The sequence below is a fragment of the Lynx canadensis genome, chromosome A2 (assembly GCF_007474595.2).
Source record: "Lynx canadensis isolate LIC74 chromosome A2, mLynCan4.pri.v2, whole genome shotgun sequence".
Lineage (NCBI taxonomy): Eukaryota > Metazoa > Chordata > Mammalia > Carnivora > Felidae > Lynx > Lynx canadensis.
In genome coordinates this window covers 65,068,732-65,081,939 of record NC_044304.2, presented here as the reverse complement: position 1 = coordinate 65,081,939, position 13,208 = coordinate 65,068,732, and the positions used below count along the sequence as shown (strand labels likewise).

The window sequence follows — 13,208 nt, the reverse complement described above, 5'->3', positions numbered from 1 at the left end:
GGATTTTTTAGCCTCACCGGGGTAGGAACTGAGGCTCCACGAATAGCTGTGTGACTTTGCGGTGGGTATTGTAACCCAGCTGAGCCTTGGTTTTCTCATCTGTGAAATGGGCTTGATAGTCTGTGGCTCGTGGGTATGGTACAGGGTTTATGAGTAATCCCAGTGAATGTTCGCGTTCTGGCCCCCCGCTGCCTGCACACACTCTCTCTCTCTCTCTCTCTGAATTACTCTTTAACCAGCACGCAGGGCATTGGACACAGCAGACAAGGAGTGTTTGTTCAAGGGAATACTGCATCCCGCCTTGTCCGGGGCCCGGTGCCTGCTCCTTGGAGATGTGAGCAGGGAGCCCCTGACTTGAGAAATGTACCCTTCTTGTTCCATCTGGAAACGGAGCCCCTTCGTAGTGCAGAGCCCGCTTCCCCCCAAGCCTCGCTCCTCATGTTCCAGTGTCTCCGTGGGCCACACCGCGGGGGAACGGGCATGGAGGGGGGGAGCAAGGTGTGATGTACGGAGCAGCATCTTCTCCTGAGAGGTTCAGCGGCACCCACAGTCGAGCGGGGAAGCCTGAGGCTCTGGGGTGAAGGAAGAGTGTGCTTTCAAAGGGAGAGACATTGTTCAGAGCGGGATGCCCCACGCACTTCCTGGATGGGGGCAGAATTTGCATCTTTCCCTTGGCCCTGTGATCTCAGGGATGAGCCCTTAGGCCCCACGCCCTCAGGGAGGCCCACAGGGGCCAGGGTCTGGCCTGCTGGGTAAGCTTCCCGAAGAGCCCCCATTCCGGGATACGCCTCAGCCCTCCTCGGAAGCAGCCTGTCTGGCCTGTATCCACCTGGCGGCTTGTGTGTAACCTGCCTGGTGGGCCTTTTTCCAAGGAGGGGAAGGGTTGGAGGCTCAGTAGCCCCCAGGGAGTTTGGGAACGCTGCCTGGCTGACTTTCTAGAAAATTCTACAGCTTGATTTATGGAGGCTGGGGACTCCAGTGTTTTAGGTATTCAACTAAAATTTACCGAGCACCTATTTTGTGCCAGGTAAGAAATTAGATGAAGCAACATAAATACGTATGGAGAGCATAAAAACCAAGCCCACAGCCTCCCACTGTGCTCCCTCCTCCACTGTTCTGGGCCCTGAAACCTGGGTCCAGAGGGACCTTGTCCTGGGGCATTAATCAGAAGGCACCGCTTAATTTCCCTTAATTGAGAAATCATTATCATAAGAATAGTAAGTCCTCAGGACCTCCATTCATTCCCTGCCGAGACTCCAAAGGATTGGATTCAGATGCATCCAGGTGAGCCCCAGGGAGCTGTTAGCTGGAACCGAAACCACCCAGATGCTCCTGGGAGGACACATCTGGATAATGAGACCCTGCCTGCCACCTCTGGAACGGCCCTCTTTCTGGTTAAACCCTGTTTCCTTCCACATCCTGGAAAGCCAGCTCCTGTCTCCTGGGCGTTGCAGTTCTGGGAGTTGTGCCATTTCTTGGAATCGCCTGGTACGTTCTCCTGGAATGACTTTCCCCATCCTGACGCCTTGGAAGGGCTCTTCTTAGAGCCGAATGCCCTCTAGTTGACTGTCTTGCCTGTACACAGAGATCTGGTTTTAAAACCCTTCTCTTCCGCCAAGAGTGGGCATAAAGGTCGTAGGAGAGTGGCCTCTGGGACACTTTCCTGGTTTGGCCACTGCCTCCACTGAGGCAAGGTCGTCTGTCTGGGGACACACACCGCACCTTGTACTGCTGTTAACGCCCCCTGCCTGTCGCTACCCTCTCTCGCAAGATGCTGAGGGGTTCCTTCCCTCCCCTCGGTTGATGGGAGCCCCTTTCTGCCAGGATCTCGGCTTGCTTCCTTCGCGATGTCTCCGCCCTCGAGCCGGTGGACGCAATTATTTTTCCAGAGGCAGGAAAAAGTTTCATCTCCGTCCTTGCGACTTTAGGGTTCTCGCGGTCACCCTTTGCTGAAGCCGGCAGAAGGGACTTGATCCTCAGGTGGCGGGGACTCGTGTCTGTTTCGCCGACATCTGTATTCCCAGGGCCTGGAACGATGTCACTTGTGTATCAGGTGTTCAGTCAGTACTTGACAGAGGAAGGAAGATATTGGCCACACGAATGGATTTTACGCTTATGGAGTTAGATTCACAGAAACAGAGTGTTAGTGGTGAATGAGATAATAAAGACTCCCCACTGTCTGATTGGCCTTTAACACTTTGCCTTGCCGAGAGGACAGTGCTCTGGGCGAGTGATGGACTTTGGCCTGGATTTTCCCTCTTCAGCTCCAGTGTGCTCGCACTCATATTTTTAGGATTGATGGAAAGTGAGAACCTTCCAGAGTGACCAGCTGTTTGCACAGGTCTTGCGCTCGGCTTGTGGCTGCTTTATGATGTCACAGAAGAAGTAAGGGTCCGTGCCAGAGTCTGGAGAAGAAACACAGTAAATCACTAAGGAGAAAGATGCAGTTAATTTTTGCTTTTTTTTTTTGAGTGATGTTTTGTGGGCATGTTTCTGCCCTTCTCCCCCAACTAATCGTCTTCTATTAAGTACAAATAGAGACGGTACCCCTGAGTCTGTACTTCTTTTTTTTCCCTCTAATGTGTAGCTGAGGTCCTTCCCGGAGAGGAAAATTCTTTTCCCGTGTCGTATTTGCTTCACGGTGCTGAACACAACCACCTTCGCAGACCCGAGAGAAGCTTCGGTGCCATCTAGATGCTCCCTTGCAACAACACGCGACAACATGGCAGGACACAGTCCAAGAAAGAAGGAAAATTTCCACTCTCGCTGGGTCGTGTTCACCCAGCATCAGATTCCAGCTCTTGAATTTCAATGAGCGGAATCCCTGAGGGAAGTGAGGGGCTTTCCTTTTTAGGGGAGGCGGAGTGGGGGGATAGAATTATTTGACCGTTCTGTAAAACACACAGATTAAACACATGAATCTCACCGAAATCAAAGTCCAGTGATAGCGGTTAATCATTATCTTCACTTTTTTTTTTTTTTTTTTTTGCTCGTTTTGCTTTGGTCGTAGTGCTGTCTGGCCACCAGCATATCTGCATTTCATTCTAGGATCTGCCCTGGACTTTGTGACATACCCTTCCCTCAGAGTATTGCAGTGCTCTGGGCTGTCACATGGCCCCGGAGGGAAGAAGGAGGAATTTGTTGGGACGCCTGGGTGGCACAGTCGGTTAAGCGTCCCACTCTTGTTCAGGTCGTGATCGCACAGTTCGTGGGCTCGAGCTCTGCATCAGGCTCTGTGCTGACAGTGCGGAGCCTGCTTGGGATTTTCTCTCTGCCCCTCCCCTGCTTGTGTGCTGTCTCTGTCTCTTGTCTCTCTCTCTCAAAATAAAAAAACTTAAAACTAAAAAAAAAAAAAAAGGAGGAGGAATTTGTCAGGATGGGGAGACAGAGCCCAGCCTCCCTCCCTGAAAGTCACTGCTGGCACCATTCTGGGCCACTTGTAGGCCTGGCCACACTCCGGGGACACGTGGGAAGTGGGCACAGCTGTGAGTGATCATGGGCTTACCCTGTTTCTTACAGGTTCTGTCCATTCAGCCTCCACTTAGGGTTGGGCGTCGCCCAGGCCATCATACGATGGACACCTTACCATAAGATGAATATTGGCAGGTCGGGACAGCTACCTGCCGCGTGGTCCCCAGGACTGGAGTGGGCGAAGCATATGTATCTGTACCAAAAGCCAATGTTTGTTAGGAAGTAGGATCCGTGTTCAAGTGCAACTTCTGAAATGAGCAGCCTGGTCCTGGACCTTCCCAAACCAGTCTTCCTGGGGCTGCCTGATGAGTCATCCGAGAAGCCAGCCCCAGGGTCCCCGCGTCTCCCCCAGCCTCTGGGGCCTGGGGATTTCCCGAATCTTGTTTTGCCTCGTGGCTAGGTCCTGACACCCATCTCTTAGATGGAATAGCTGTCTTTCGGACGTGACGCTTGACTTCTCTGCCCGGCTAAACCCCTGTCCCCGCTGGTCACCGTGGGCCACATTCCGCATTGGCCCCCAGGAGCCCGCCCCTGTGCTGGCCAGCAGGGGTGACGTGTGCATCATTTCTTCGGCCCTGGTAGTGGAGGAAGCTGCCTGTGGGTGGGGATGGCGGCGCGGGGGGAGGGTGGCTTTGGCCTGAGCGCGCCTCCGGGAGCGTGACCATCAGGGCAGGCTGGCCTGGCCGAAGGCACCATTGTCCGAACAAGCACCCTGACCTTTCTGAAAGAAAACAGATCGGACTTCTCCTGCGGGCTTTTCCGCCAGCAGCCGTGGGACCTTGACCTCACTGAGCATGAGGGTATTTGTCTCACTCTGAAATCGGCATTCTTGTCCCTGTTGTTATTTTAAGGATTAGTCATCAGCGATGTGAAGTGTAGGGGCACATGATACGTACTTGGTAACTGCAGTCACGGGTGGTTATCGCCACTGCGTGTGGACACCCAGGTCAGAGGTCAGGCTCCCGGTGAGGCCACCAGGTCACCGTGTGGCACATTGGATTTCCACTCCTTTGGGTCTCACTTTGCTGAACCATGCAGGATGATTCACCGGCAAGCCACACCTCGAATACTAGGAAGGAAAGGGAACCGAGTCTGCACTGAGACAGGCTCAACGTGCAAATAGCAAATACCAACCTGCATCGGGTATTTCCAGTGTTTTCCTTCGAGCTTTTTTTTTGTAAGTTTATTTATTTTGTTAAAAAAATGTTTTTTTTTTTAATGTTGGCTTATTTTTGACAGACAGAGCATGAGCAGGGGAGGGACAGAGAGAGAGGGAGGGAGACACAGAATCCGAAGCAGGCTCCAGGCTCCGAGCTGTCAGCACAGAGCCCCACGTAGGACTTGAACCCACGGACTGTGAGATCATGACCTGAGCCGAAGTCGGTCACTCAACCGATTGAGCCACCCAGGCGCCCGTATTTATTTATTTTGAGAGAGAGCATAAGAAGGGGAGGGGCAGAGAGAGAATCCCAAGAATGTGCCGTGCTGTCAGTGCAGAGCCCAACATGGGGCTCGAACTCATGAACTGTGACATCACGACCTGAGCTGAAATCAAGAGTCTGGACACTCAACCAACTGAGCCACCCAGGTGCCCCTGCCTTCCAAGTTTTGAAAGAGCCCACGAACTTGAACACGTTTGCCTCCTAGACTGTCTTTTGACTACTTCCTCGCCGGCTGTGTGTGCAGGCAGGACAGGGGCTGATAAATCTGGGAGTCACTCAGTCGCTGACTGGTTGTCAAGGCGGTTTCTGGTGTCAGGGTTTTGGAATTGTGGGAATCCTCCCTCTTTCCATGCAGGACATAGGATTTCACCAGCTCCTTCCTGAAATACTGATTTTCCTCCATCCATTGTTAACCTGGCTACATTCAGGGAAGGGGAGGGTGAGGGCATCTGGGCAGCCCTGGGCGGGTCAGCATCCTGGGAACCTTGGACGGTGTCTCCCCTTGAGTCGGGACCAAAAGGAGCCTGAACGCGTCAGACCAGGGTGGAGATGGGACCAGGGCTCCCTGCCAGCCCGGCAGCACAGGAAAAGCACTTCTATAGACAGAATGTGTGTATCTACACACAGCTTTAAGGAAAACAGGTTACATGTTTCATGAAAGCAGGGAATCGGTGATCTACGTGGGTTTTCTTGTCTATGGAGCTATCTGCTGGGGCCCTGCATCTGTGACTTGCTCTGGGAAGCTCTGGGAGGGCTCAGGATGCAGTTCTAAATTAGCAGAAGAGAACGCCAGAGCTTCTCACGGAAGGAGAGAGGTGACCAAATAGCCAGCAGCCTCCCTGAGGGAACAGTCCTGCATTTGGAGTAGGGGAAAGAAAGGCACCCCAAGACAAGTAGAGAAGGTGTCACCTGTAAATGAAAAGGAACACGTTGGTTCAGCCTCAGCACATGGAGAGGACTGTGTCAATTTCAACCTTGTCCGAGCGGATCGGACCCAGTCTCGTGTCACTGGATGCCCCTGAACGTGCTCTGGGGCTGGCAGTGGCATTGTGGGCTTGGGAGGCCACGTATATCCGCTGAGTGCTGCCCAGAACCCAGCAGCAGGAAGTGTAGGAGGTGCACATGTGGAGTTGAAGTGAAACACACCCACACACACTTTTCCTGCTGGTGAATTAATCAGCTTGTTGATAGGTATTTTCTCAGTTTATTGGCACTGACAGTGGCGGTTGTCGTCGTCTATGGGATTGTGGGTGGAGAGGAGAGTACCATTTCCCACAAAGGCTGGAAAGCGAAGTTTCTCTTGTACGTGCTGAAAGGTCAGGAGACGTGAGTGTGTGGCTGAAGCTATATATATGTAGTTCTGTGTATATGCTGGACGTAATTCTAGGGTTTTTATTTCCTGCCTCAAATCCCGCCTGCCTGTAGTAACCACCGAAATAAAGCATTGATTCAATTTTTTTTAAACGACACGATTTAGAAATGGCCTTTATATTTGTATTTGGAGATATGTTTAGGTGATCTGCTTTTAGGGTTTCTGAGTATCTGTAACTATCACGAATATGAACAGAGGTATACTCTAACAGTGTAATACCTGATTTTCTTATTCTTACTTATGTCCAACTGTACCTATTAAAAATTAAGTACTTATGGGGCATTTGGGAGGTTCAGTCAGTTAAGCATCTGACTCTTGATTTCGGCTCAGGTCCTGATCTCACGGTTTGTGGGATCGAGTCCTGCATCCGGCTCTGCGCTGACAACCCGGAGCCTGCTTGGGATTCTCTCTCTCCTTCTCTCCGCCCCTCCCCCACCCGTGCTCTTTCTCTCTCAAAGAAACGTTTCTAGAAAGAATTAAATACCTGTGAGTGGAATCTGTGAGGATAGAGATTCATTGGTGTGCCAAAGGCATTTTAGTAGAATGCTGACTTCAGTAGAATTAAAACCTGCACAAGGTTTTAATTGCTCAGAGGTCAACAAAAACGGCTTGCCCAGTGAACGTGGCTTAGGTTTAAAACGCCTTCGCAGGCTGGACCTTTAGTTCCCGTCCAGATAGAAGCGTGTAAGAACTTTGGCCTTTACATATGTGTTCGGGACTTTTCAGCTACAGCACTGGGAAGAAATCTTCCCCTTACCTCTGCTCTGACTCAGCACTTTCCAGAAGGGTGGGTTCCCCCCGCCCTCCCGGCAAGCAATTCTCTGACACCAGCTGCGTGTGTCCACACTGGGTTCAGTCATTTACTAGAGCGTCCACCGGACTCAGGCAAACGGCTTACTAATTAGGTTACTAGTTTGTTATAAAGGATACAGCTCAGGAACAGTCTGTTGGAAGAGATGCGTAGAGCAAGGTATGGGGAAGGGGTTCGGGGCTCCCGTGCTGGGCACGCTACCCCCCAGGCTCCTCCATATGTGCACCAACCTGGGAGCTCTCCAAAACCTATGGGGTTGGGAGTTTTGATAGGGGTGCTTCACCACATACGCACAATTGATTACATCATTGGCCGCCGGTGATGAGCTCAGCGTCCAGCCCCTATGTCCTCCCCCCCCCCCCCCCCCCCGCGAGGGCACAGAACGGGACTGGACCCTTCCAAACCTATAGCCCTGTGATGATCGTGATCAGCTCCCTTGGCGGCCAGCCCCCAGCCCGTGGTTACCTGGTGGCTTTCCAAAAAGCACCTCATTAACATAAACTCAGGTGTGGTTGAAAGGGGTTTGTCATGAGTAACAAAAGGTGATGTTTTATAAAAGAGGATCCTTTCACCTTTATGAAAGCCCTGGGGCTATCTCAGGAACCACGACAATGACAACAACAACAACAATAACACAATAACAACAAAGACCAGACATCAAAACAAAAGATGCCCCCATTGCTTTTATGGTTTAGAAAATTATAAGGATCTCAGGAGCCCAGTGCCAGGATCCCTAAGGCAGGCCAAGATCTCTGTTTCCTCTTCTGTCACAGCCTCACCCATTGATTTTCTTTTTCTTCCTTTTACTTAAAATCACCTATCACTCTTTAGGGATTTAGCATCTTAAGCAAGCCTGCTGCGCCCTGCCTTACTTACCAGCCCACCTTCTAGATAAAGACAGGAGGAAACAGACAGACATTGCATGTTAACAGGTGCTCACGTGGGTCCGGGAAGAATGGACAGTATACACGTGTATCTTGAAAACCCCGGCGCGTAGCGTTTCTTTAAGGTGCCAGTGAACACAGTGAATCGGATTCAATGAATGTCCTGTTTCCTAGCCAGTGAAGGAGGCCACTAGATGGCGCTGTGGACCCAGCAGGGCGTACAGGGAGGGAGGCTCCTGGGGCTAGAAGGCCGAGCCTCGCCTGTAGCTGGCGCTCTCCTCTGTGCCCACAGTCAGCTGGTGAGCGCCTGGCCGCCTCCTGGTTGGCTTACGGAGGACGTGTGCCCCGAATTATCTATGAGCCAAACACGAATTTGGTTCACCGACTTTGTATCTGTTTTAGAAGGAAAGCTTCCTCCGCGTGCTGATTGATGGCAGTGAGGCCAGGCACGCATGTGGGTTTGAGATCAGATGAGCTGCTCAGATATTTGGGACAAAAGTCAGCGTCCAGTTTGGGACTGGGTTATTTGCGGAAGCAACGCGTCTATTAATAACTTGATTTACAACCGTGTTGTCTGACCTGTATTTGTGTGGTAAATACATCCTCCTGAATCCGCGTGACGTGAGACGGAGTGTGTAAAATTGTTTCACCTTCCCCTTCATGTGCCTTCCAGGGGCGGTGCGGTCTCACGGAAAGTATTTTGGCATCAAGTTTGCACCAAATAGATACTTAATCTTAGTACTCATTTCCAGAAGTATCTGTCTTGTGCTCACCCTGTGTGTTTGCTTCTCTGCAGAAGGGCTTTCACGGGGTGGGTGGTTGATCTGTGTGTTGTCGGTTCATGTAGGGACCACAGGGACAGGGAAGGCGGGTAGCCATCCCGCACGACACGGGACGTGCTCACAGAATGTGAGCCATTCCGAGCATTTTTGCAAGAACTGAGTGTCACGTCAGTAATGCCTTAGTGGATTCCTATACCGTAGTTCAGTAAGTTTTCAAGGAACATGATGGCGAGTGTCTTCCTTCAAATCAATCCTTTGTGACCCCTGCTTGGAAGATTCCATTGTTAGCCTGTGCTAGATTTAACAGAGTGTAGGTAAAATCCCAGAACCCTAAGTGAGTCTGTTGTCTGGACAGGTGAAATGCTAATTGAGCGACAGGAATTTTAAAGTTTGTCCTGGGCTAGAATACTTCAGATTCTTTAAAAGGTTTGGCTTTGGGGCGCTGGGGTGGCTCAGTCAGTGAAGCGTCCAACTCTTGATTTCAGCTCAGGTCAGGATCTTAACGGTTTGTGATATTGAGTCCCAAGTTGGGCTCTGTGCTCACTGCGTGGAGCCTGCTTGGGATTCTCTCTCTCTCTCTCTCTCTCTCTCTCTCTCTCTCTGCCCCTCCCCCAATTGTTAGCCTGCTCTCGCTCTTTCTTTCTCTCATAATGAATAGACATTAAAAAACAACAAAAAAAAAGAACTCTAACAGTGAGGCTCTCTTTCTGCCTGACTCCTCAGGGGGGACGGAAGTGACCGTGGTGGCCACTGTATTCTGCTGGGTCTCCTGGTTGGGGGCACATGTGACTGACAGCCAGGTGACACCCCAGCGGCCCGTGATGACCCTCCCCCGGCCTGCCCATGGCATCCAGCCTCTCCCTCCCCGCCCCTACCCCACCCCCCACCCCCAGGCATTCCCGAAGGCTGGATGGATAGCTACTGTGAGCTCAGTGTTTCACCCTATATTGATTCTTAAATGGTCGTTAAGAGAGAAATACCGAGTTGTTTGTAGGATGAGTTAGGGCGGCCTAGGCTTAATCGTGTTCCAGAGCTCAATCGGGCAACTATTACATGGAAGCTAAATGTGAGTGCAGGATGCATTCTAGAACCTTCCTGAAGCCCCGGACTCGTGAGCCCCAGTGTGACTTGTACCTTTTCTGAGAAGGCAGATACCGTGAGGTCTCAGTAAATACCCAAGTGGCTGGCTCTCTTCGGGCAGCCGTCTGTTGGTTTTGTGCTTGCCGAGTTCTGCTTCCTCAGTTTACAGATGTGGCCTCCGGACAAGGGACAAGGGGACAAGGCTGTGTGCATACCTCTCCCTCCCGGGGTCTGGATTTTCCCACTCCTCCCACGTAGCTGCCTGCCCTCTGAACCCTAAGCAAGAGCTCTGCCTGCTGACTCTGGCGTTCTTCTTTGTGATAGATTACTTATTGATTACACGGCAGTCATGAATTACTAATTCAGCCCTGTTGTCCTTCTGATATCTGGCCGCGGGATTAATATTTGACTGTGCACAGGCCAAGCGCTGGCAGCGTCTCCTGCCTTCCCGCATGGGCCCTGGGGACGCGAGGCCCCGCTCACAAGTTTCTGGTCGGGATTTCGGTCCGTGTCCGCTCTGCTCAGACAGCTCTCGGTGTTCTCGGTTCCAGCAGCGAAACCGCATTCCTGCTGTTTCAGAAGCATCCGATGCTCTCCCGTCAGTCCGTGTGTCCATCCTGCTCAGGGCCCAGTGTGATCCATCTAAAGCCTGCTGTGTATAATCACCCCGTCCAGGCCTTCCCCAGACCCCTCTCCCTGACACCATTGCCTGCAAGGTACAGAACGGGGTGGGGGATGTCTGTGACCTTTCTTTCTGCTTCTACCTAAATCTTCCCAAAAGTGCTCTCCTCCCCACCCCCCGCTTGCAACCACGGGGTTCCCGCGTTCTCTGCCCCTTTGGCCCGCGTCCCTTCCTTTTTTCTCGCTGTCTTGCTTTGCTCCGTTTCTTGTGCCCTTTTGCCTAATGAGATGGAGAAGCTGAAGCAAAGGGACCCGAGATGTTTACACGAGGACTGGACAGGCAGGGAGGGCAGGTCCCAGAAAGGTCCGTGAGCTCATGCATTGAGCGCACACCTGGTGAGGCCAGCCTGGTAGCTACAGGAAGTGTTTTCAGGTCGAAGGTCTGCCTCGTAGCACCGGCGTGCCCCTGGGCAAGGTCCTTGCTTCCCCCGGGGTCTGTTCCTCAGCCGTGGGACCGGGTGGCAGTCACGGCGTCTGTGGTGGCACGGGGAATAGATGAGATGGATCTGTGCCCGGCTCTGCCGCAGGGCGGGGTGATGACCAGCCTCCTGTCCTCACCCACCCCCGCGGACCCCGGGTCGGGTTGTAGAGGCTGAGAAACAGAAAGCCGGGCCTGGTGCTGCGGGCGGGGGGCCCATAGGAGGTGGGCTGGGGCGGCGGGTTCACAGGGGCCTTCCTGTCGGGGGAGCTTGTGGTCCCGGCTTGGCGAGGGTGTTGCTGTCTTGGGCCCCAGCCCCTCAGGCTGAGCAGGTGTCGCTTATGGGACCAAGTGGGCCTGTGAGTTAGGGGGACTCGCGGAGTGCCCCAGTGGGGGAGCGCATTCACACGTGCCACGTTCGAAGTGACCGAGTGGAAAACTCAGAGAAGGGGGGCTGTGCTGTCAGTTTCCAGCGGGTTACAAACAGGAGAAGCTAACTCGGTAGCCCCAGCCCACGATGACTGGGGATGCAGGATGCTTTATGGAGCTCGCGGCCGGAGTACGGGCGGGCCTTAGCAGGAACGCGCACTGAGTCACACTGGGCTGCTCAGAGCCTGGCCTGTGTCCCCAGGTTTCTGTCTCTGCCTCCCGCCCTGGGCGCTCCCACATCTCTGGGCGTGCCGGGTTATCCCCTCATCGTGTGCAGTCAGGGTTCTTCAGAGAAACAGAACCATTAACATGTGCATTTATACGTGTATGGGGAGGGAGGTGGGGGTTAAGGAGTTGGCTCCCACAATTGGGTAGTTGGACGTCCAGAATCTGCGGGGTCGACCGGGAGGCTGGGGGCCCAGAGAGGAGTTGCAGTTTGAGTCCGGAGGCAGAATTTTTCCCTCCTTGGGGGACTGTGGTCTTTTTCTCTTCAGGACCTTCACCTGATTGGATGAGGCCCACCCACATCATGGAGGGCAATCTGCTTTGCTCAGAGGCTACTGACTTAAATGGTAATCTCATCTAAAAAATTCCTGCACGGAAACATCTAGAATCAAGTGTGACCAAATACCGGCGACCGAGCCGAGTTGACACGAAGAATTTCCCGTCAAAGTCTCTGTGTGTGCCTCTGCTATTTTCTGACCTTCCGTCCGGCATTCCCTGTGCTTCTCTCTCTCTGCGTCTGCCTCGGCCTTCTGTGAGGACAGGCTTCCTCAGGCTCCCAGGCCAGTCGAGGGCACCTGGAGGTCTGCAGGTGCATGATTGATCCGCAGCCACCCGTGAGCCCGTCTGCGTGGCTTGGGCCCTCCTGGAGCTCTTAGCTGGCCTAGGCCGCTGTCTGTGCTGGGTGCTGTTCTGTTCCTGTGTCTCTCTTTCACTGCTAGAATTTCAGGGAAGGGAGAAGGCCTGACTTGCCTAAGTAGAGCTCGATGTCCACCTGTGGTCTGGCCACCTGAGGCTGCGCAGCTGTGACTGCGTGTGGCCCGTCCACCCCAAAGGGGGTGTGAGCTAGGCAGGTGCTCCGAAGGGTGTGTGCAGCCGCTGGGAATGCGGCTGGACCGTAGTTACCAAGTAGCTTCTGGAACATCAGCAAACATCAGTAGATGGAACACGTGCGATTCCTTACGGGATGTATATCCTCAGTTATGCTCCTCTGCCTTCACCTAATAGTTTAAAATATTGTGAGTTTTGGAACCTGAGCCCTAAGATGCCCGTGTGGCCGTGGCCCCTCACTGCTGCTAAAGTTTTGTCTTGTTCTGTTCTGTTTTTTTTTTGTTTTTTTTTTTCTCCCCCGCTCTTGCCTTTAACGCCCAGAGGATGACGTAGACCTGGAAGCCCTGGTGAACGATGTGAGCGCATCCCTGGAGAGTCTGTACCCGGCCTGTAGCATGCAGTCAGAGACGGTGCCCCTGCTCCAGAATGGCCAGCACGCCCGCAGCCAGCCGCCACCCTCAGGAACAAGGTCCCTCCAGCCGCAGGCGTCCCCGCGACTGCAGGTGCAGCGCTCACAGCCTGTGCACATCCTCGCTGTCAGGTGGGCCCCGGGGCCTGGAGGGCCTCGTCTCCGAGAGCAAGGGAGGGCCGTCGCACGGACACAATAGCGCCCCCTGCTGCGTAGACACGTTCCTTGTCTCTGTGCAGCCCGTGCCCAGAGTGGGGTGGGGGGACCTGGGGCAGTGGTGTCCCCGGGGGCTGTCAGACATGTGCCACCTCAGACCCGTGGACGCATTCTGTTTGTATTCCTGGAAATACCAGGGCTGGGGGGGAGGGGCTCGTGG

The 13,208-nt window shown here is 53.3% G+C and overlaps 1 protein-coding gene across 6 annotated transcripts in view; it reads left to right on the top strand.

Moving 5' to 3' along the window:
* Window positions 1-13,208, top strand: part of GRB10 (growth factor receptor bound protein 10) — a 183,226-nt gene that overhangs the window by 102,455 nt on the left and 67,563 nt on the right. For 4 of the 6 annotated variants that reach the window (XR_003967084.1, XM_030307673.1, XM_030307672.1 and 1 more), the window contains one exon: window positions 12,745-12,964. Coding sequence is in view for 5 of the 6 variants with exons in the window: in XM_030307673.1 (XP_030163533.1) it covers window positions 12,745-12,964 (220 nt within the window). In the remaining variant the exon portion in view is untranslated. Of the gene's footprint in view, window positions 1-10,393; window positions 10,559-12,744; window positions 12,965-13,208 lie in introns of those variants that run through there. The other 2 variants (XM_030307676.1, XM_030307677.1) reach the window with 2 other exon arrangements.